Source organism: Rutilus rutilus (assembly GCF_951802725.1).
Source record: "Rutilus rutilus genome assembly, chromosome: 22".
NCBI classification, from domain to species: domain Eukaryota; kingdom Metazoa; phylum Chordata; class Actinopteri; order Cypriniformes; family Leuciscidae; genus Rutilus; species Rutilus rutilus.
In genome coordinates, this window is record NC_140227.1 from 7,612,732 (window position 1) to 7,637,185 (window position 24,454).

At 35.5% G+C, this 24,454-nt stretch overlaps 1 protein-coding gene across 1 annotated transcript; it reads right to left on the minus strand.

Moving 5' to 3' along the window:
• Positions 1–7,786: 7,786 nt before the first annotated feature.
• cdh27 (cadherin 27) lies at positions 7,787–23,619 on the minus strand. Its single transcript, XM_084395271.1, has 17 exons — positions 23,507–23,619; positions 18,174–18,290; positions 15,945–16,094; positions 15,717–15,861; positions 14,690–14,853; positions 13,536–13,667; positions 13,096–13,278; positions 12,302–12,597; positions 11,758–11,900; positions 11,302–11,529; positions 10,931–11,152; positions 10,574–10,695; positions 10,348–10,443; positions 10,157–10,243; positions 9,975–10,016; positions 9,782–9,868; positions 7,787–9,655 (listed from the first exon to the last, which is right to left on the minus strand). The coding sequence occupies exons 1-17, from the start codon at positions 23,528–23,530 to the stop codon at positions 9,425–9,427; spliced, it is 2,469 nt and encodes an 822-aa protein (XP_084251397.1). The 5' UTR covers positions 23,531–23,619; the 3' UTR covers positions 7,787–9,424.
• Between the last annotated feature and the right edge of the window lie 835 nt (positions 23,620–24,454).

Below are 24,454 nucleotides of genomic sequence, written 5' to 3' on the forward strand. Positions count from 1 at the left end.
GATGCACCAGAGCAAGTGTCAGTACTAGGGGTGTGCACGAATATTCGATCTGTAATTATTATTCGAAAAATAAAATACTTTTTTGAATTTTACGTTGCTTTGCTGGCAGTAAATGCTGTGAATCCATGATAAATCCAAGCACTAACTCGCAAATGCACTGGGTGGCGCTGTGGAGCGTGTTGATTGTATTTGATCACATAATCGTCTGCCTCGCGAAGTTTGGAATTACTTGGATGAAAATGATCTTACTAAATGATATTACAAAATGGAACTACTTTTAATCAAATTAATTAATGATACTGAGCTATCATAATATCATCACCACAATGAGAAATCACACGAAATCCAAACACCAGTCGAATGTGATGACAGCACTGTCCACCACCACTGCATTCACGACAGACAGAGCAGCTGTAGCCTATCCCGAGTGAGCGAGATGATAACTTATCTGATAACAAAATGATTTTGAGACATACGCTTCCTTTAAGTTTCGTTAAGGGAGGCAGGTTTAATACTTTTAGTACTTTTTTAAGACCCCGCGGACACCCTTAACTGTAGGCTACTTTAACGAATTTTAAAAACATTTTATTAGCTTCATGCATCCCTTTTTATCAACACTTGAATGTCGGTAAGTTTGATAAAGGCATTTTAAACTAAAAAGTTGAGAAAATCACATTTTTGTCAAAGACTACGCCTTGATCAGATTCAGAACGATGATCAAAACACAGATGGAGTGGATCGAGTCCAACACCCCCAAAGCTTCACAGTCGTTTTCTCTTCATGGATTCGACATTTCATTTGGTAACATTAAGCAGTTTTGATTTACATGCTGTATGAGCCATTCCACCGAATGGGTGACATTTATGTCCCCAGAACATCATGTATAAAATTGCATGAAAATTAACTCTAAAATACATTTTATTATTAAGCAAAATGACCTGCATATTAAGCGAACTACAAATTTTAAAATTTATAATTAAACATTAATAAAAACTGCATAGTACACAAAAAAATAGCATTTTCACCATGTCCCCACTCTCTGTCTCTAAACTTTGCCATGAAATATAATGATTAAAATCCTTCTGAATTCTTAAGTTTTGGGGATTGTTGTGTGACTTTATATCCAATCTATTTAAAATGTTTGTTTGTTTTTATGAGAAAAAAATGTTTTAGATAATATTTTAGATAAAATACACATTTTAGTCATGTCCCCGGGTTTTCACTCAGTCCTGTTACCCTAACACATTCCCCCCTCTGAAAAACTTGGAATATTCCACAAGACACATTTTCAATAGGAAGTTGCATCATCTTGATCTTCTAAAGGCAATGGGAAGACCATAAGTAAGTCCTCTAATTTTAATTTCTGTATATTTGATGAAATTGTAACTATGACTGAGAAGGTCAATCTCAACATACTATCCTGTTACCTAAATAATTTCTTAGAATGTATTTGTTTATTTTAAAGATATTAACTTTTGTTAAGTTACTAGAATTTGCTCAGTGTCCTCATGCTATTAGCATGTATGCTATGTGGCCATATGTCATGTATTTGATAACTTTTTGCTTAAAAACTCAATCCTGTTACTTTCAGTCCTGTTACTATGAAAAATAACAGGAGTGAGTTAAAGTAACAGGAGTGAATAGAGTCCTGTTTTGTTGATTTAATACTGTAAATATTAGTTGATATAATACTATTCACCTGAATTATGAGTTTTAAGGTTGCAATTACTTATATTGTAGACATTAGCATTAGTTTTACAATGTGAACACTACTTCCAGGAAGCCAGTCCACCACAAAGTGACTCGAACGTTTTGTCTTTGTCTTCCTTATATTTTGTAGAAGACGGAGAAAACCCATACTATGCAGGTGCCAGAAACACCCACCTATGGCATATTGCAATGGAAGGAGCAAAACACACCCGCAACCCTCTCTTTTCTCCCTTTTGTCTTACCTTCCCTCTTACTCCCTCCCTCTCTCTCTCCTTATTTCTCTTTCCACATCCTTTGCTGTGAAGTACTACTAGCATATAGTACATCACTTCAACATAGAAATCGTATGCACACAGTCATGTACACTCTCTCTCGTGCACACACATATGGACACTCATTCCTGTTTCCTGTTCCTCATTCCTGTTATGAAATAGTTCATTCCTGTTACCAAGTGTTCATTCCTGTTACTATTATTTATTTATTTTCAAAAAAATAAAGTTAATATTTGATGATCACGTAATTTTACATTTGCGTGAGCAATCTTCTATCACTTGTTTCAGCTCCTTCTTCTCCTGTGTTTTTTGATCCGGAGATTCTGTACTAGATGATGTGTCATAGCGCCCCCTACCGTATAACAGTGAAAACAATGTTAGTGAAAGAGTAAAGTAGAATTAAAGTAAATTCCTATGTACACTACCAGTCGACTATCTTACACAAAAATTCAGATACGCAGAATTAAAACATATGTTTTATATCAATATTCTAATCAATATTTTCAAACCATGTACAGTGAGGAAAATAAGTATTTGAACACCCTGCTATTTTGCAAGTTCTCCCACTTGGAAATCATGGAGGGGTCTGAAATTGTCATCGTAGGTGCATGTCCACTGTGAGAGACATAATCAAAAAAAAAAAAAATCCAGAAATCACAATATATGATTTTTTAACTATTTATTTGTATGATATAGCTGCAAATAAGTATTTGAACACCTGTCTATCAGCTAGAATTCTGACCCTCAAAGACCTGTTAGTCTGCCTTTAAAATGTCCACCTCCACTCCATTTATTATCCTAAATTAGATGCACCTGTTTGAGGTCGTTAGCTGCATAAAGACACCTGTCCACCCCATACAATCAGTAAGAATCCAACTACTAACATGGCCAAGACCAAAGAGCTGTCCAAAGACACTAGAGACAAAACTGTACACCTCCACAAGGCTGGAAAGGGCTACGGGGAAATTGCCAAGCAGCTTGGTGAAAAAAGGTCCACTGTTGGAGCAATCATTGGAAAATGGAAGAAGCTAAACATGACTGTCAATCTCCCTCGGACTGGGGCTCCATGCAAGATCTCACCTCGTGGGGTCTCAATGATCCTAAGAAAGGTGAGAAATCAGCCCAGAACTACACGGGAGGAGCTGGTCAATGACCTGAAAAGAGCTGGGACCACCGTTTCCAAGGTTACTGTTGGTAATACACTAAGACGTCATGGTTTGAAATCATGCATGGCACGGAAGGTTCCCCTGCTTAAACCAGCACATGTCAAGGCCCGTCTTAAGTTTGCCAATGACCATTTGGATGATCCAGAGGAGTCATGGGAGAAAATCATGTGGTCAGATGAGACCAAAATAGAACTTTTTGGTCATAATTCCACTAAACGTGTTTGGAGGAAGAAGAATGATGAGTACCATCCCAAGAACACCACCCCTACTGTGAAGCATGGGGGTGGTAGCATCATGCTTTGGGGGTGTTTTTCTGCACATGGGACAGGGCGACTGCACTGTATTAAGGAGAGGATGACCGGGGCCATGTATTGCGAGATTTTGGGGAACAACCTCCTTCCCTCAGTTAGAGCATTGAAGATGGGTCGAGGCTGGGTCTTCCAACATGACAATGACCCGAAGCACACAGCCAGGATAACCAAGGAGTGGCTCTGTAAGAAGCATATCAAGGTTCTGGCGTGGCCTAGCCAGTCTCCGGACCTAAACCCAATAGAGAATCTTTGGAGGGAGCTCAAACTCCTTGTTTCTCAGCGACAGCCCAGAAACCTGACTGATCTAGAGAAGATCTGTGTGGAGGAGTGGGCCAAAATCCCTCCTGCAGTGTGTGCAAACCTGGTGAAAAACTACAGGAAACGTTTGACCTCTGTAATTGCAAACAAAGTCTACTGTACCAAATATTAACATTGATTTTCTCAGGTGTTCAAATACTTATTTGCAGCTGTATCATACAAATAAATAGTTAAAAAATCATACATTGTGATTTCTGGATTTTTTTTTTTAGATTATGTCTCTCACAGTGGACATGCACCTACGATGACAATTTCAGACCCCTCCATGATTTCTAAGTGGGAGAACTTGCAAAATAGCAGGGTGTTCAAATACTTATTTTCCTCACTGTAAGTTTCATACGACTAACGACTGTATGTGGAAAAACAGTGTAAAAGAAGTATATTTAATAGCTACTCCATCAAAAGAGTTAACACAATTACAAGCCAAGTATACTTTGAATACTTAATTGTACTTTTAGGTCTTAATCAAAAGATTGAGTACAGGCCAAATATACTTGGACTTTTCTCAGTACAAGTCAAGTACACTTAAGTGTAATTTTAAGTATATTTCTGAGAAGTACATAAAGTATATTTCTTAGAAGTATATAAAATGTAGACTGAAAGTATACTTTCTTGTTTTTAGTTTAAAAGAAGCATACTAATAGAACACTTGAATAAACTTATTTTTCATAAGGGACCGCACATATACTGTTTTACTTTTCTTTTTTTTTTAATTGCTAACACACAATTTTGCAAACTACAGGTAGGCTGGTTTTATCAAAATACTTAAAACAATTCACAAAACCACACACCCAAACTGCAAAGTACCTAATATATCCTGCAAAATTAAGTACTGCAACCAAAACTACATATAGCTAGCATTATCAAAATTAAACTTTTGCATGAAATGGCACACAGTTCATTCATACCAGATTTTTGTCTAACACACACACACACACAAAAAAAACTTTTTTCTACACACTGTTGGGCATAATGAAAAGCACTCTCATTTTTAGTGTGCTTTTCAATAATACTAAAATAGTTCAAATTGTAGACATTTTTCAGATTGTTCACATGCACAGAAATATTTGCAGATACACACATGCTGTTGAAACTTTTTTATTTTTCACCAAACAAGTCAGTGCAACATATGCACAGCAGATATATTTACATTGGACTGAACAAAAATATGCTCACAAAAACAGTAAACTGAAAAAGATTGAAGTGTTAACAATTAACCATTGAGGTGTTTGCCCAGGTGGCACATGTATTGACCAATTAGCTCATGTAGTGTCATTTTGAATGGCAGGGTCTTGAAATGGCAAACTTGTGACTTTATGTCAGATTGTTGTGTCTTATGCAGAGAACTGTGTTCAGTGCATTTAAAAAGTGCCATTTTGAATTGCAAAATGTGTGTAAAGCAGAAAATGTGTTTAGGCTTTTGGAGACTTGAGAAGAGGTTTTGCTCTCTGTATGTCAGTTTAAATAATTGTGCTGTGCATGTCATTTTAGTGTGTTAGCAATTGGCAAAAACTGTAATGGAATTTCTGTCTACACCCTGCTACTCTATTCCTGTCAGGCAACATTACATGTGGCCCATGTTAAAAAAAAGTTGACTTAAAAACAGAACACCCATATTGTTCCCCCTACATTCCCATATAACTTTAAGTTCAGGTCATCTACCCTTTTCATTGTTAACAAAGAATCTGAATCCCCATTTTCAGGACCAACATTCAGTTGCATCCTGCATTTTTTCTAGTATTATCCACTAAATGTAAAATAGTGTATATATGTAACATCATCAGCATACAGTGACGGACTTAGCATTGGAAGTATCTATTAATTGAGGTAAAAAAAAAAAAAAAAAAAAAAAAATAGTATGGTTCTCTACCATATGCCTATTACCTAAATTCTTTACCCATTCCTTCATCCTCCTTGTCACCGCTAACATACTTGTCTCTTAACGTGTCAAATACGACAGAAAAACCTAGAAATTTTAATTTAATTTAGTTTACATATGGCAAAATACACAGGCTGTCCTTTTATTTTAATCAAGTATGTGGACTGGCACTGACATTTATTATTAATCCATATCCACATGATCATGAAAACTAGTTGACAGCTGCGCAACTACCACTTTGATGCTTCAAAAAGTTCATAAAGCAATCATAAAACTTATCCTTATGAATATGAAATGCAGGTTTAGTCCAAATGTATTGTTTAGTCAAAACAAAGAGTCACGATCGCTTTATTTGATGAACAGATTTAGTTTAGGCGATTATGCACATACAATCATTTATCAGCAAACTTAAACAGAAGATCAACCAGAACCTTCTTGACACGTGAGAACAAACCTCATTGGTTCTTGCGGAAGCTCAAACGTGCTGCGCAACACACGAGAATGAACCTCATTGTTTCTTGCTGAAGCTCAAACGTGCTGCGTAACATGAGAATGAACCTCATTGTTCTCGCACGTCAAGCAAACATGCTTGAGCTTCCATTTATCATAATTGATGTGTGCATTGATGAATGTTTAAGTGAATAAAAACCTAAATTAAATCTTGTCAGCTTATAAAGCGATCGAGTCTCTTCAGAAAATTTGGACTAAACCACACACATTCATATGGATTAGTTTTAAAATCTCTTTATAACCTTTTTTTTAAGTGTCAGATTGGTAGTTGCGTAGCTGTCAATGAAGGCACAGAAATTGCTCAGAGTTTATTACAAATATCTTCATTTGTGTTTCGAAGATGAACGAAATGAAATAAAAATTAATGACAGAATTGTAATTTTGGGGTGAACTATCCCTTTAAGTAAGAAAAGGCACAATTTTTTCCCCACTTAAGCACTAGGTCAAAGGCAAAAATACAATGTTACAGGTAAGTCACTGTTTTTGACAATTTCATGATTTCTTATATATTTTTGTAGATTTGTCTTTCCACTTTTTGATGTGTACATATAAAAAAAAAAAAAGACATTTAAATAGTTAAGATATCCAATCATCTTACAAAACAGTACAGCTAGGAAAATAATGCACTCAGCATTCTTTTATAAAATGGAAAACCCTAGGCAAGTGTCTGAATGTTTGCAGAATATTATATACTATTTCAGGCATAAAAAATCCATTGTGGAAAATAATAATAATAATAATAATAATAATAATACCAATCCCAATCCCAATCAAATTGTCCAGTTTACCTATGAGGGACCCCATCTATTTATTTATGTTCCTTTTGAAACAAGTAGCTCTTCTGTTTAAAATAACCAGTCTTGTATAAGAATGTAAACCTCCTGAGGCTGGATTCACGAAAATCTTCTTAAGAAAGAACTTTAGACATTTTTAAAAGTCACCATGAAATCAAAATAGACAATTCTTATTTTCCACTATTTTCTTATATTCCACTATTTATTATAAATTATTATCCGTGCACATCAACATTTTTTTTAATATTCAAGTTCCCTCGTAATCTTTCATAAAAAAAAAAAAGTCCCCCTCCCTCTTGCAAGGACATTTCTTCTCTATGACATGTTTACATGACAACACGTCACTCACATGAGATCACAGCAATAGCAACAACAATCCAATCAAGTCCCGCCCTACATTTGATCTTGTTTGAGAATCTAGAAGATGTTTAACCTGAATATACAGGTATGTCACAATAGGGAATGAAGGACTATCAAAACTTCCATTTTATGCCAACTTCAGGATAAATTCCATGAAGTTCATAAGAATATTCCTCATAAGAAGTTCCCATCACGATCATTTGATGGGAAAGTGTGAATTTGTGAAAGGTAATTAAGCCATTCATTTTGCAGCATTGGTAAGGCACTTTTACGCTTTGTCGTTGGTTTCTCACGATACAGACATCCTGGAAATGCACACTTTAGAACCATTTTAAACTCTACATCGAGACCCATCTTCTCAGTTCTCGCGCATGCGTCGTGGTGCTCTTGTGAACTCACGTCAGAGGCCCATGCACACAGAAGAAAATTAATAGTTGAATAAAGTCGTTATTTTTGTTTGTTTTTTGCGCTCTAAAAGTATTCTATCACTTGATAAACTTATGGTTGAGCCACTGTAGTCACTTGGACTATTTTAACAATGTTTTTACTAACTTTTCTGGACCGGCAGAATGAAATTGCCTAGAAACCTATGAAGGAGTCAGACAGCTCTCAGATTTCATCAAAAATATCTTAATTTGTGTTCTGAAGATGAACGAAAGTCTTACAGGGTTGGAATAACATGAGGGTGAGTAATTACTGCCAGAATTTTCATTTTTGGGTGAACTAACCCTTTAAGAACATCTTTTTCGTGAGAAGAAAATGACAGACTTTGGCGTTATCATAATGAATGGCGGTTCTTGTTGAAGACTTGCTGATCAACTTGATGAAAAAGGCCAAGGTTTTTGCTGTTCTTGCAGATTACTGTAATAATCATAATAAGGTGCACAACAACTCGATAAGCACTCAACATCACATTTTTAATATGATGTGTATTTTAAATAGTTTTTTTTTTAAAGAGCCTGTCTCAAGATAGATTGGTCTGTTGCATTCATGATTTGACCTTTTTGTGATCTCTATGCACCCTGTAGCCTATCTGTGTGTGTGTCTAGCGTTGTGATTGCATCCTGTATGTATATGACCGCTCTAATATATGCTGAATGCTGTCTAAAATGGTTCAAATTAATAACATTATTTGACAAATTTTTGTAACGTTGTTGTTACTGAATTGTGACAAATTTCACATGCCAAAAAACACATTTTGAACACATGTGAAACTCATACTTTGCATATCGTTAGCCTCATAGCATAATTGCCTAAGTAATTTTTTGGCCAAATTGTGATATCTGCCTAACTTTACTGTCCTACCACTGCTGCAAAACTTGTCTTGTTTTCCAAAAACATTGAAATATGACTTAGGCAATTATGCTATGAGGCTAACCATATGTGAAACGTGATTTTGGAACAGTTCCCATGTGAAATTAATGTGATCACATTGAAACGTGGCGGCATGTCCACGTGAAATTCATGTGGTTTTTCTGTAATCATGATTGATCATTGTTCATTGGTCATATCGATTATTGGTGTCACTTCAGAGAACTCGTACACATCCCTGGTAATATGTAGCCTATTATATTTCTCTTGTGTTATGTTTTAATGCTTAATTACAACAGTTAATTTGAAACAACCCAGTAAATTCATAATACATATTGCCTTTGGGGATTTATGACAAGCTGGAGGTTATTCTTATTTTAAATGGATAGTTCCCCCAAAATTTTTAATTGTGTGTTCATTTCGAAAAGAAGATATTTTAATGAATGTTGGTATCCACACAGTTGAAGGGGAGTCATTGACTTCCACAGTATTTTTTCCTACTATGGAAGTCAACAGGTACCATAAACTGTCTGGTTACCAAAATTCTTCAAAATATTTTCTTTGCTGTTCAACAGATAAAAGAAAGTCATACAGGTTTGGAACCACATCCGGGTGAATAAATGAACACAGCATTTTTGTTTTTGGGTGAACTATCACTGTCTTAAGAATCTCAAGAAGAAAGATTGGGAATTCAAAATATTCTTAACTTTTTTTTTACTTAAGAAAAGAAAAAGGAAGACAAATAATTGTATTCTTAAAGAATGTTTTGTGAATCCAGCCTCTGATCTGTAGACTATCTAGTCCCATTATTCATCACTGTTTTTGACCTCATTCCTGGGTTACAGATAGAAGCCAGATGTTTAAATGCTGGTCCAAGATCAGAGAACTGCTCAGGATCAAACTCATTAATGGGCAGGTCTATGGGGTCAAGGTCTGCAACGTTCTCAGAGTTGTCCTCAAAGGCGTAAAGCTGAGGCTCGTAATCAAGCAACTCATTTTCTAGGGACTGTATTGTATGCAGCCTCTGAAAGTTGAGAAAGAAATTTGTTGAATGAATGAATGAATGAATGAATGCATGCATGAATGCATGAATCTGTTCCTTGTCTGTGGAATACTGAAGCTGAATCGGCTACTTTGGAACTTACAGTACCTGAGAAAGCAAGCTTTGAAGAGTCGATCGCCTGATGAAATAGGCACTCTGTCCTCTATGTGAGCTCCTCCTGATAAATGTTGAACCCTAAGGGGTGTAAGGAAAGCCCTGTATATTACTGACTTTAAGATTTCACAAGAGAACCATTTTACTGAACAACAAGTTTAAATGTGTTACAATGATTAAGATTTACCTGGTAGCGGTTTTCACTCTGTATTTGTTTCCACATCTGTTTCTTTGGTACAGAAGACAATACAGTAAATATTGAACTTCCACTTTTACTTTTGAAAGGATTAAAACATTACATGAATTATTTTGAAATTAGTCATTTTTAAATGATTATGACAATTTCGTAAACGAACACTGCTGTATTACCTCAATATAATACTGTGATCTGTCTCTAGACCAACACTTATCCACTTGAACTGGGAGACTTTGAGTGGCTATAACGTTGCTAGATTTCTGTGGCCAAGAAAATAAATACAAATAATAATTATATGTAGTGTAAAGAAGGACAGTGGCCATATGAACTTAATGTTTCCAAGACCTTATAGAAATGTTTATACCCGCTGAATGTCAGATGTCTGTTGAGCCCCATTATTGACAAGAGTTGCTTCCTTTGACTGACTAACAGATGGTTTCTTCAGTAGAATAGTCGGGATCTTCATGAATGTAAATAATAGATGAACAGTCATTTGTTATATTTAAACAATTGACTTGAAACCAAAATCCAAATCAAAAAAGGAAAGCTTAATTTAGCTTTTCATAAGAAATCTTAATGTCAGATATTACCATACAATCACTGCCAGGTTTCTCAATGTTAGAAGGCAGAAGGGCATCTTCAAAGACATTGTCTACCTCGACTAGGGACTTCACAGTCCCACAAGAGCAAGTGAGGGACAGCAACAGGCATGCTAATAGGAAAAATGGCTTTTAGATTCAAGATTTAACTTTCTTACAAACAACATCAAATATTAGAAATCTTAGTGCACTCCCACAAGTACTACCAAATGCTCGTTGTGCCAGAGGCTAAAAGGCTGTTAAAAAGGTTTTCAATATGTCCTGCTCCAATAATAATAGGACAACACGGGATAAGAATAGTGTTTATTCATCACTTTTATGGGGAATTTAACAGAATCCAGTGCTTACCCAAAATCATCAGCGCGGCAAAGATGGTAATTCCCATCACACCACTTCCTACTTTTTTCTGTGTACTGCGCTGCAGCAGACAGTTTGGTGAGACAGCACAATCACATGCAGCAACAGAGAGATTCTGGAGGACAAACTTGCCCTGCTTATCAGAGATTTTCACAATCAGCATGTACAGACTGGCATGGACGCTTTTATCCTTCACCAAATGCACTGTGATACCTAAAAGACAAAGTAAACAAAAGACGAAAGGTGATGGTTAAGGGTTTTGCATCAGAGCTTAATAAAAGACTAACCAAATGTTGAGAACACTATATGATAATAATCATCACCTAGTGAGTTGACAGTGGAAGTGGAAAGATTTTACTTACCATGGCTGGGGTCAAAGCTCCATTCACCCTTATGATCTCCCATTACTTCAAAACTGAATGGTCCGCTGTACGGATCTCCATCAGGGTCATAGGCTGTGATCTCTGTACTTGACACTTCATCAGACTGACAGACAGAAACCATGTTCTCCTTTAACAAGGGGATATTATCGTTCTTGTCTTCGATGTAGATCTGAATTGTTGCAGTGCTTGTCATTGGAGGATGGTCATCTGGTGTGAAAAATCAGTAATTCGAAAGAGAGAAAAAAGAAATAATACTTATATAGCGTGGATAACAGTTTTAGTAAACTATGAAGGTGTTGTCTGTGCATTCGGCCTGAGACACTATGATAGGCTCCCAATGTAAATAAGACCCTACATAGGACAAGCGGTGTGGAAAATAGATGGATGTAGGTTTTCACAGTTTTTTGCAAGCCAAATACAACCATATTGTATTACCCATCTCTGTCACAAGAACAGTGACTGTATAAGTCCCGTTGGTCACATGACTTGACTCTCTGTCCAATGTCTCTTTTACAAAGATTTCCCCGGTTGTTTTGTCTATTCTGAACCAACCTGCAGGATCTTGTTCAATAGAATACCTGATGGGAGGAAACAATAATTATAACAAGCATATATCTGGATCCCCCAGAGTGGCATCAAAATCGTCAAAATGAATATCTGTCATTATATTAGATAGAAAATAATGAACGAAATTTTTATTTTTAATGACTTAAGCAACTGGTGTCAAGGTGATTTTTAAGAGAGGAACTGATTTCAGACACTGAAATTTCAAACAGGTGTAGTTCATTATAATACCAATATCTATTGTTTTATTTCAAACCTTACAAACTTCTTTGTACTATTTTTCCTTTTAAATAAATACCATATGGTTTGATACTTTGTAATAGACTGCAACAACATCCACACATTTTTAACTGTGGCTTTAGAGTCCAGATGGAGTTAAATGATTCTGATGAAATTGAACACATGAGAAACATACTCTAGTTTGTGAGGACGTCCGGTGTCAGGATCGACTGCTGTCACTCGGTCCACAAAAGCTCCAATAACACCATTTTCTTCCATAACTATTTTCCTTTTTGGGTCTGGGAAATATGGAGGGTCATTTGCATCTTCCACTGTTATGGTAATATTAATAGAGGATGGTTTTGATGGATTTGTGATGACAGTCCAGAGGCCATCTGTAGGTTTAGCCTTCACCTCACAAGAGAAATAAGGCTCTTCATTCTCTACAGAGATGGTGAGTTTATGTTCTGTTTGTTTTTCAAAGTCTAAGGGCTGCATGCAGAGAATTAAAACAAACAAATAAATAAATAAAGTACATAATATCAATATAGCAGGTATGTGCTTACTGCGTGCTAAGAAATAAACTTGTCAAGACTACACTGCAACAAAATTTACAGTATTTTGATTTATGAATATTTCCATTTTCAAAATAAATACATTTCAAAAGCAACACTAAAAGGCTTAACCCTAAACCTCTAAAATGATTAGTGTTTTTAAGATGAATAATTTTACATTTATTATTTTATACATTTATATATACACAATATGAATTCAAAGAAAACATTTTCATTCAATTAGCCTATAGGTTAATGAATAGCAACGATCTAAACACAAAAAAACACACAAAAAACACTGGTAACAGCATGCCACTTCTGCCCCAATTTATAATTTGTCATTTTATCTTTATACTTCAAAATAAAAACAATATTGTCTACTCCAAAAATCTAAAAACAGTAATGTGTCTACAAATCTAACAGTGTGTAAACATACCTTAATCACTGTGAGGATTCCATCATTGGTGTCTGGATCAGTGTGAATGGAGAAGTAATCACCTTTGTCCCCTTGTATGGAGTATTTGACCCTCCATGCAGCAGTGGGACGCGTGTCAGTATCAGTTGTGTGTATTTTGAGAGGGGAGGTACCTTTTGTCCCCTCCATTACATTCCCTGGACCCTGAATGAGTTTGAAAATAAATAAGTAAAAAAAAAAAAAAAAATGACATACAATGAAAGTCGCTTAAGTCCAATGTTTCCTGCCATTGTACAGACAAATATTTTTGTGTCCTGCAGCAGAAGGAAAGTCAGTTTTGGAACAGGGTGAGGGTTATTTTTTGACTGTACTATTTTAAAAGTGACTTTCTTCTGAGTAGCTATTTGTAATACCATATGCAATTATTTGAAATATTATATATTGGACAGATTAACACTAACCGTTTGCCCTGTGATAACTGGTATATGGTTGTTGCCATCCAGAAGATTGATAATTATTGTCGCTGTGCTTGACAACTTTACAGCTTCTCCACGGTCCTTTGCTTCAACTGTTATAGTGTATTTATTAGCCACCTGGAAAATAAAACCGGTTATGTAGGGTGGTGCAGGTATGACATCACTTTGTAGGCCAAAACGCAGAAGTGAGTTAGCATTTTAGCACTTTGGGTTCCATCGTCCCGAAGTCTTTTTTTTATTTTTTTTATGGGTTTATGCTTAAATGTCTGAAATAAGGTCTGTGGTGAACACAAGCTCAAGACACTTTCACGCTTTATTCTGTGACATAACATATACCATTATAACCCCACTCATGATTTTTTTTCGGTTGCTAACAAATGGCTTAATGGGACTACAGAGGCTGTCGGGGACATTAAACGTCATCACGCTGAACAGGGACGTTTATTTTTATAATTGTGCTCTTATAAACTATTCTAACTCAAACTTTCTGGACAAATGTTTTTAGATAATAACTGAAAGAGTTGTCGGAAGCTTAGTGATGGTGATGTTGAATTTGTAGGACCGTGGTATGGTTCGTTTATAGCCTACCTTTAGCTTTTTACTTCTGGCAACTGCATTTAGGCTTCAAAATTTATTAAAAGTTGTTCATCTGTGAAAATTATCTTGATGTATCAAACTTTTATTGATCACAGAGCTTGTTTTTAGCAATAATCCAAAATCTTATGGGAAAATCCTATTGGGTTTTTGAAGAGGGAACCAATGTGATGCTAACTGCCGGTTGGCCTGCAAAGTGGCGTCACACCTGCACCCCTCATATACATACTCAAAAAGTTCACACGCTAACTTTAAATCACCTAGTAAATGTCAAGATATTTTAAAGACATGTTTTCACATGTTACTTTAACACTGTGACTGGACATGGACATGCATGTTGGTTTGTCAGGCACTAACATGATGGCTCATGTCTTGTTACAGCAATATTCCAATGTTAGCCTGACACACACGTTTTACAGGCATGCATATGCCATAGGCCATAGTATGTTATGGCCTGAATGCACTGTGCAAGTAACAAGAAAGTAATAATATATGTAATCATCCCAGTACTTGCAAATTATGCCTTCTTTGTATGTGCTTTTTACCTCATAATCAAAGCATCCTTTAAATAATATTGCACCAATGTCTTGGATATAGAATTCCACATTTTTAGTGGCTGGAGTGACGGAAATGATTTTGTAATCAATGGTGGAATTCAGACTTCCCGGTGCGTCCTTATCAATTGCTTGTACACCTACAACAAAACTACCTGCAAACAGATAATATAAAAGAAAATTACTTAATTCCTTTGTTTATGGAATAGATCTCCCTGAAAATGAAAATGTTATTACAACTTGTTTCATCCAAACAATTACCATTAAAATGGACTGATTACGCTTCAAAAATGATGCAAAAGAACTTTGTGTTCATGTAGTTCAAACAGTAGAGAATGGTGCAACACATGGATTTGATTTGAATACAGTGAAATAAACATCTGCAAGTTTCACAAATGTAAGTTTACGGTGAAATATATAAATTTATAAGCTGTAAACTGTTGTGACTAGATCATTGAATTAGTCATTGGAACTTGAGAACCGAAGTAGAATGTATTATGCAGAAATGTGGATCAAGCACTTGATTGAAAATATGTGACTCACAAGAAGCATTTGCTCACAAATTGGACCCCTTTACTTCTCTTAGGGCGGATGTCAAGATTTTCAATGAACAACAACTCAAACTGTATATATATATATATATATATATTATTTTTTTTTATTTTTTTTTACTATACTAGTTTTCAAATTTAAAATGCCTTTTTGACCTTTTTGTCTCATTCAAGCTTAAAATATGAAAATGAATAAATTGTAATACATTTATTTTCTTTTTTTAACAATTCTAATATAGAGTAAAATAAATATATTTCAATAATCATTGTGTGACATTTACATCAAACTTTCTAACTCATGTAACTCTTCTCTCTTAAGTATATCTTCTAAAAGTCAACAAGACCAAACATGTCTTTAGTTGAAAAAACAGCCATATAGGATTTGCAAATTAAGGTGCAGTAAATCAAACCTAAAATACTCATGATTACAGTTGATGAAAATGCTACAGTTAAGCAATGATACTGACCTTGTTTTGCTGCTTCATTTATAGTGACATCATAAACTTTCCTCTGGAATATCGGCGGGTTGTCATTGATGTCCAATATGTTGACCTCCATGCCTAGTTGTGTGTCTATGGCCAAGTTGGACGTATTTCTTGCTTGAAAGGTCAGCTTTGAAATGGTAATGAAATTAGTTTTAAACCTTCTGTATGCCCTTCATATACCATCTAATAAAAAAATCTGACTCCTCTTACCATCAGAACACTGTACTGCTCAAAGTCGACTTTACGGTGGACTTTAATGACTCCTGTTTTCGAATCAATAGACAGGACACCCTTTGGGTCTTCATCCACACCTCTGCCTTTAAGCATGAACTCCACTATATAGGTACGGTCCAGTTTAATCTAGAATTTGAGTAAAGGAACTTTCTAAGTTTTATAACATGTTTGTGGCAAAAGGAAAACTAATTATGTCATTTAACATAAGTTGTCGATTAAGAATTTCATTTTTCATTTTTCATTTTTATTTAATTTAGCAACTTGGGGCTAAATGTCCTGAATATTTATTTCCAATTTTATTCCTTCATTTTGTAAAATTTGAATTGAGGTAGCAAAAAAATAAAAAATTAAACATCTAATAAATTCATGTAGTTTTTAACAATACATGTAATGTTTCAGTGTGAATTACCCAACATCATACACAACAACATTGATTAGGGTAGATATTAAAGGGTTAGTTCACCCAAAAATGAAAATTCTGTCAGTAATTACTCACCCTCATGTTGTTCCAACCCCGTAAGACCTTCGTTCATCTTCGGAACACAAATTAAGATATTTTGGATTAAATCTGAGAGCTGGCTCACTCCTCCATAGGCTTCTAAGGGAATGAAACTTGCTGGCCCAGAAAAGTTATTAAAGAGATTGTTAATATAGTCCAAGTGACAGTGGCTCAATCTTAAGTTTATAAAGCGACGAGAATACTTTTTGTGCGCAAAAAAAACTAAAATAACGACTTTATTCCACTATTCATTTCCTTCTTTCTGGGCCTCGAGTGAGTTCACGTAGTGTTTTAGCGCAGCGCGTCTGTGATACACGTCACCACGTAGGCTCACTATTGGCCGACGCTTGTTATGTGTGTGATGCTTGTGACGTACAACACAGACGCACTGCGCTAAAACACTACGTGAAAAGACTTGAGGAAATGAATAGTGGAATAAAGTCGTTATTTTTGTGCACAAAAAGTATTCTCGTCGCTTGATAAACTTAAGATTGAGCCACTGGAGTCACTTGGACTATATTAACGATCTCTTTAATAACTTTTTTGCGCTAGCAAGTTTCATTCCCTTAGAAGCCTATGGAGGAGTGAGACAGCTCTCAGATTTAATAAAAAAAATTCTTAATTTGTGTTCCGAAGATGAACTAAGGTCTTACGGGGTTGGAACAACATGAGGGTGAATAACTACTGACAGAATTTTCATTTTTGGGTGAACTAACCCTTTAATATTCAATGTCACTATTAATGTACAATGCCACCTATAAAACTTTGCCTTATTCTTTAATAATTTTTCTTTTGGTTGTATTTGATTGTATGGCGGTTCTTGCTGAAGACTCGCTGATCAACTCAATAAGAAAACATGCAGACTATGGGGGTTATGCGCACCAAACTTCCGTATTCTGTAAAACAGGTCACATAACTTCCGGTTAAGTGCTTTTATGTGCTTTATTAAATATTGTGCTGTTTTATTCAAGATGGTTCATTCATTAACGCTCTGTCTTTTTTGCTCTCTCTCTCTAGTGTGAACGCGTCCTGTTGGCTATGTGAGTTTGTGCGCACTGCTAGAGTGAACTTGTCCTGTGTATGACCGCTCTCACATGTGCTTCATGCTGCCGAAATGTCGTAATTAGGCTAAAATAAAAATGGGGTCCCAATTTGACTCATTTGCTGGTTTGTTGAATTTCAAATTCAGCAAAAAGTCACGTCACACAATCATGAGCAATCATTTTATATTATCGACCATTGGTGTCAAGAATTCGGATAACTTGTGTGTGCACATCCCTATTAGGCTAAATAGTTATGTTGTAATAATTAACTACAACAATTAATTTGAAACAATCCAGTAAATTCATAAAATATCTTACCAATTTAAAATGTATTTGTATAGACCTTTTCACAGTACATATCGTTTCAAAGCAGCTTTACAGAAAATACATGCAAGAACTTATTTACGATGATTTCTTTTGAAGAATTTGATTTTAAGTTGATTTCTTTTTAAGAATTTGATTTTAAGTTTTGTCCTCAGATCAATCTTAAGAAATAACTTTCTTACTGAAGAAAAGTTTTCTTCAGCATATGAAAATAAAAAATAAAATAGCAGTTTGTCTGGACCCTGCAACCAAAAGGCTATACCATCCCAAAGCTAAATGTTTTGTATTATTTTATGATTTAAAACCCGCAGTACATTATTTGCGAGCATTGATGCTTACCTGCCCCAATTCATAAGGGAAAGGCCCCGGGTGTTCCTCCACAATGTCAAAGGAGTCTATAATCCATGATCTTTTATGGCGTCTGAGAGGCTCTGTGCTACACAGACAGATAATTCCCTTTCAACAGAAACAGTGTGTGTTATATACAGTATGGCTTTAAACAAGTTATATGCATTAGAAGCAGACAAAAACAAGATTGATCAAGAGCAGATCATATGATCAAATCACAGACAAAATTTGTATTTTGGAAATAAGAATGTAATATGCAGTGAAATATGGAAGCATATGGGTAGCAATATTCAATTTGAAATGTAATATGCAAAATGATAATGCAATATGCAAAATGACAATGCAATATGTAAAATGACAATGTAATATGTAAAATGGCCGATCACGTCTCCGCCCCGTCCCTTTCTTGTCAATCACTGCGTGAAGTTGGCCCCCCCACCCAATGTTTTACTTAGTTTAAGCTATAAATTGTTTTGTTTGTGCTGCTTCGGTTTTTTTTATATTAAAAGAATATTTATAGGTTATTCTGAGGTCACGCACCCACCCAGTCTTGTTCGTTTTTGTTGGTTTGTGCCAGTTAAAGTTTTGTTTGTGCTGCTTCGGTTTTTAAGATAGACATTTAACAGGTGATGGTGTCACCAGCCCCTACCTGCTCCACATTCACACAAAATAGTCTTGTTTGTTTGTGCTTCGTTTGTACCAGTAAAAGTTGTTTGTTCTGCTTCAGTTTTTAAAATATTAGACCGAATTATAGACGATGACGTCACCAGCCCCCTGACCTGCTCCAAATTCACTCAAAATAGCCTCAATCGTTTGTGCCAGGAAACGTTTATTTTGTGCTGCTTTGGTTTCTTAGATATTAAAATAATATTTATGGGTCATTCTGAGGTCACTCAGCCCCCCACATGCTCCAAATCCACACAAAATTAGTCGTTTGTTTGTGCTTCGTTTGTGCTGTTTTGCTGCTTCGGTTTTTTAAATATTAGACATTGAATTATAGACAATGATGTCACCAGGCCCCGACCTGCTCCACATTCACCCAAAAAAGGCTAGTCTTCTATGAATTTGACCCGTCAGATTCCGTGACCCTATATATTTATTAATATCTGATCAATATGCTTTATAAAATAGAAAGGGGAGATGGTTACACATCAAATGGGTGACTTTCATTACATTCAGTTATGGTGAAATAAAGAACGGTCACATTTTTCGGTAGCTATGAATTTGACCCGTCATATTCTGTAATCTGAGTAATAGGTCTATGCATTTGTAAGTAAAACTGTAGGATCTCCAACATTATTGGGTAATTAGTTAATAGTAATAAGAATAAAGATTAGCATGTGACAATGAAAATATTTTATTCAAAATGTAAAAAAAAAAAAAAAAGGTTGTTCAGACAACAACAGTGTGATTGTAACACTGTGTCCTAACTACACACGACGCGATGCGCGATAAAAGGTATATTTTACATGTTACATGTAAAAACAGAGTTTTTGTCCTAACCAGCCGCGACGGCGGCACGCAACGATTCTATTTTAGAGACGGTTCTTCAACGTCGCGCTGGAACAACAAACACAAAGTGTGGCAATGATCATGTCAGGTAGGCTACTGTTTATGTGCTTTATTTAATGTTAAAAGCGTGTAATGTGACTTTGAATATCATTTAGTACTCCCAGCTTTGTAGCTGTAAAAGCAACAATGGATAATTCACCTCAGACCTTGAAATTAAACAAATGGAAACAAGAATTTTCAACATGTGAACAAACAAGTGTGAACAAACAAGTGTATTATGACAAAGATTGTTTTAGCGACTCAGTAGTCTATGTATTTTCAATAATGTTTAAATGGTGTAATATTTGTGAATTTGATTATGTAGGTACTTATCCATTTTCTCGCGAGTGCCGTCATAGAGAGTAGACGGCGCATCAACCGCCACTGCCTACTGGCGCTGACGAGCTGTGGGGCCACCATCTTGGATAAGTCACCTGAACCACTCAGTGCAATCTGTTTGGCAGGTGCAATGAGCTGTCAGCGCATTTAATTAATCATACCTCACTGAATACCGAACTGATTTTCACGCGTTTTTTTTTTTTTTTTTGGCTGCAAAAGTCATACATGATACAGGACACATGGTTCGGAGTATTTTAATATTCATAGTGGGCTTAACAGTAATAGAACATTCTGATAAAGTGACCAGACGTCCGAGATCAAAACTGAGAACATAATCCCCGAAAATGGGGAAAAAACGGGGACATTTCCAGTTTGACTATCAATCTGATTGAAAAACCTAATGTCGTGTCTTCAAAAACAAAACGGGGACAGAGGTAGTTTTTTTTTCTGTATTTAGCCAGCGACAGGCAACCAAAAACAGGGACTGTCCCCTGAAACCAGAGACGTCTGGTCACCCTATAATAGGTATTTTGTAAATCACACACTATAAATATAATAGAGAAGCAGAAACAGATGGCAGTAAAGTCAGATATTTTAATAATTTGAAGAAACAATACATTATTATTTTATTATTACTTTTGTTAGGGTGAATTACATATTGATGGATAATACACAGTGTTGGGCAAGCTACTTGAAAATTGTAGTGAGCTAAGCTATCAGTTACTCTGCCATGAATAAAGTTTCACTACACAAAAGCTACCACCCAGTCAAGTGTAGCAAGCTAAGTAACACAAACACAGCATTAGGCTAGTTCACTACATAGGAAGCTACTTTAAGTTGCGCTAATTTCACATGACAAGAAAAGTGTAGCTTGTGTAGCTTGTTACTGTGCAGTAAATATAGCCTAGCTAACGTTAGCTGGCTACAATTTCAGTACAGTTATATCAAAGATCCTTGCTCCTTCTCAACTCTCTGGTAATATTCTATTCACAAAATGCAACCAATAGTACGGTAATGTTAAAGGGTAACTCTCACCAAAATTGAACCTAGGCTCTTTTTGTAAATCTACCCGAGTCAAACTTTCTTGTAAAAGCATAATTAGAATGGAAACGCCACTTTTAAGATTGACCGTATTTTCGTTTTAGGTCAAAATGCCCTTTAAATGGGAGTGCATGGGTAGCATCAAAATCGCTATTTTTAAAACACTAAGAAGGCTCGACACAACATAAAACTGCTCGAAGTTTCAGAAGATAAGACTGAGTTTTTGATTTTACTCAAAAAGATACTGAGTTTATATATACTGAGTATGCATTTCTGTTTGAGTTTCATTTCTCATTTGAGATTTTCGTTATCCCTGCTTGTGAAGAAATTTGATTCTTACCAGTGAATACTTACCTGTCCTGAGTTTTGGTTTATTGTCTTCACCCACTGGTTCCTGAAATTACCTTGATGTCTGTTATGGGTGAATGCTGAGTTGACTTTTGAGAATCTCCTGAACATGCCTACTTTAAATTTACAAACTATTCCAAAGACTGTATCCTGTTTGCCCAGTTGGCCTGCACTCTTTGAGTAAAGCTCCTGCACCTGGGTTCTTAATGGTACCTAATCTCATCTCAGTATCATTACAGCCTGATAGTATTTTTCCATTCTTTCGCTACTGTTTAAGTAATAAAAAAGTTTTGAAGATAGATATCCTTTTGAAGTTACTGACTGCTCCTTTATCACTTTTGGAGACATTAGGAAATAATAATTCTTGTGCCACTGTTGAATCTGACAGTGATACCATCCAGTGAGTCTGGAAGCCATTTGATTATTTTCTACTGTTTTTGAGACATTTCAATGTATTTTGAAGTCACATGCTTTTATGGGTCTCCAAGTGCCTTATTTGTAGTGCCCTGGTATCTTTGCCATAGTTGCCCTTTTGGGTCTGCTGCTTTGTCACCCTCTAAATCCAGTGTAACATAATATAAATATCTTTATCAAGCTTTTTTTAATAAATAGTATACATGTATGCATATTATGATCAAATATATGATCATATATATACATAAATATATTTATGGTGTTTTTATTTTATTTTTATGGTGGGGACCCCCCATAAGACTTGATTCAATTCGAGCACTGCTCGCAAGAATACCGAGCCCCGCCTTGATGCAGTGATTGACAGAGCGGGATGGGCCGGGTACGTGATCGGCTTGGAATGCATTTTCAATTTGCACATTGAATTTTGCTATAGGCTATTCATTGCAGGACATGTAATGAAAATGCAATCGCAAGTGTCTTAACTGTGTGTAAATGCAATTAAGAAAAATAACGTTTAAATTATAATTTTGCTATAGTTTTAGCTTGATTTATGTTAAAATATCTAATAATTTCTGTAATACATTTTAATTTAAATTTTATGTTAAAATATGTATTCAATTTACATATTAATTTGAGTATGAAATGGCAAATGTAAATTATATAATTAATTTTTCATTTTGCACCAACGTTGCACAAATGTAACGGAAAATGTAAATTCAAATACAGAAATGCATTGCCATTTTATATATCATTTCAAATTGAAGATTTTTACTCATATGCTTCCATAGTAAACATGGTATGCCATTATTTATGTATAAGATGGGGGTAGTGTATGGGGTCGTATCCCCAAAACAATCCATCTGCTAAACCAAAGGTAAGATAATTCGTTTCTCAAAAGCAGTCCATTAGATGAAGTTATTATGATGCCACTGCTTTGTTTTGCCATTCAAAATGCCTTTCAATCATTAACATTCGGGTAATTTCTGTCATGAAGGCAGGGTCAAAGGACACTCTTTTTATTTATTTTTTGCATACGATTTGAAACTCCTTGAGCTTGTACTGTATGTTTACATGAGAATAGTCAAAGTTGTGAAACAGGTTTGGGAAAGCCTATACTTGACCCTCCTTTGTTGCTGTTTTTCTCAACTGACCCCCAGAAAAAAAAAAATCACCTTCAGTGGCTCATGTTTCAAAAATATACATATAAAATCACAGTCTTCCATAAGATGTCAAATAATAATCATTCCAATCACCTGAACAGATTATTCATTACGATCAAGACTAAAAAGGTTCCAACAATCAGAATATCGGAACACATACTGAAGTAAAAACACAGATAGAAAAGTATTCATGAGGTAACATGAATCAATGGTTTTGATTACATTTAGTTACATTTAAATTTCATTTATTTATTTGGCATTAGGTTAGACCAACATAAGTAATTTAAAGGGTCAGTTAAGGTAGAAATAACTCATTGTAACAAAAGCACTTTAGCATTTACTATTTCTTTCCTTTGCAAAACAATGTAAAAAAAATAAACTATTCCAAGCAAGCCATAGAATGAAAAAAAGATCTTGCTGAATCTTGAATTAACCTATTGTATAACTGACAGAAATACAAACTTTACTTACCACAAGCACCAAATAGCTGAACATTGTGGCCGTCAGTTCATAATTTGAGGCAGAATGAAGTAACACTGCATCTCATGAACTGGAACGCACAGACCTGCTTCTGCTTTGGACTGGGAGCACAAACATTCCTGCGTAGAGCAGAAGAGCGCAGGTATACGCCCTTGGGCAGTGTTAGTTATAGTATCATTATGCAGTGTACACCTGTAGACATTATAGAGAGAGAGAGAGAGACTTTACATAATTAATCTATTGGGGAGATTGTCAGGGTGTGGTGTAGGTTGAAGGCGAAGAGGCAAAAAGGCTCCAATATAAACTTTTACTCACAATGTCACACAAAAGGTGCAGAAGGGTAACACACACCAGCAAACAACATTACATAGACTTGACTCAGACGTTACCTAGACAAGAACAGACAAAGACTGACTGCACAGAAGGGAACTAAATACAAACACAGAAGAACACTAATAGGGGTTATGCGCAACATACTTCCGGGTTCTACAAAACAGATATAACTACTTCCGGTCGTCAGCTACTGAGGTAAACACAGCGTAGGAATGGCGACCTTTTATAGCCGGTGTTTACAGGAGCTACCCATTCTATCCATTTCAGATGTACATCGTATTGCCAAACGGACTTCCAGAGCCCCGAGTACTCCGTTAGATAAAGGATTTAAGTTTTTACGCCTCCTCATTTATTCATGATTATGAAGGTATGTAAGTTAGTATATGTAGCTTTTGCTAATGGCACCCGATGTAGAGTTAGCTAACTATCAGTAAGTTAGTTTAGACTTGTATGCTATCATAGTAGTTTAACCTTTTATATTTGCTTGCAGACGATTAAAACAATCAAATGAAGACTGCATTTTATTTTTTTTTATAAAAAAAATGTTTCTGATACTTAAGCATTCGTGACATTTTAATTAAAACACAAATAAGAATTGTATTCTAA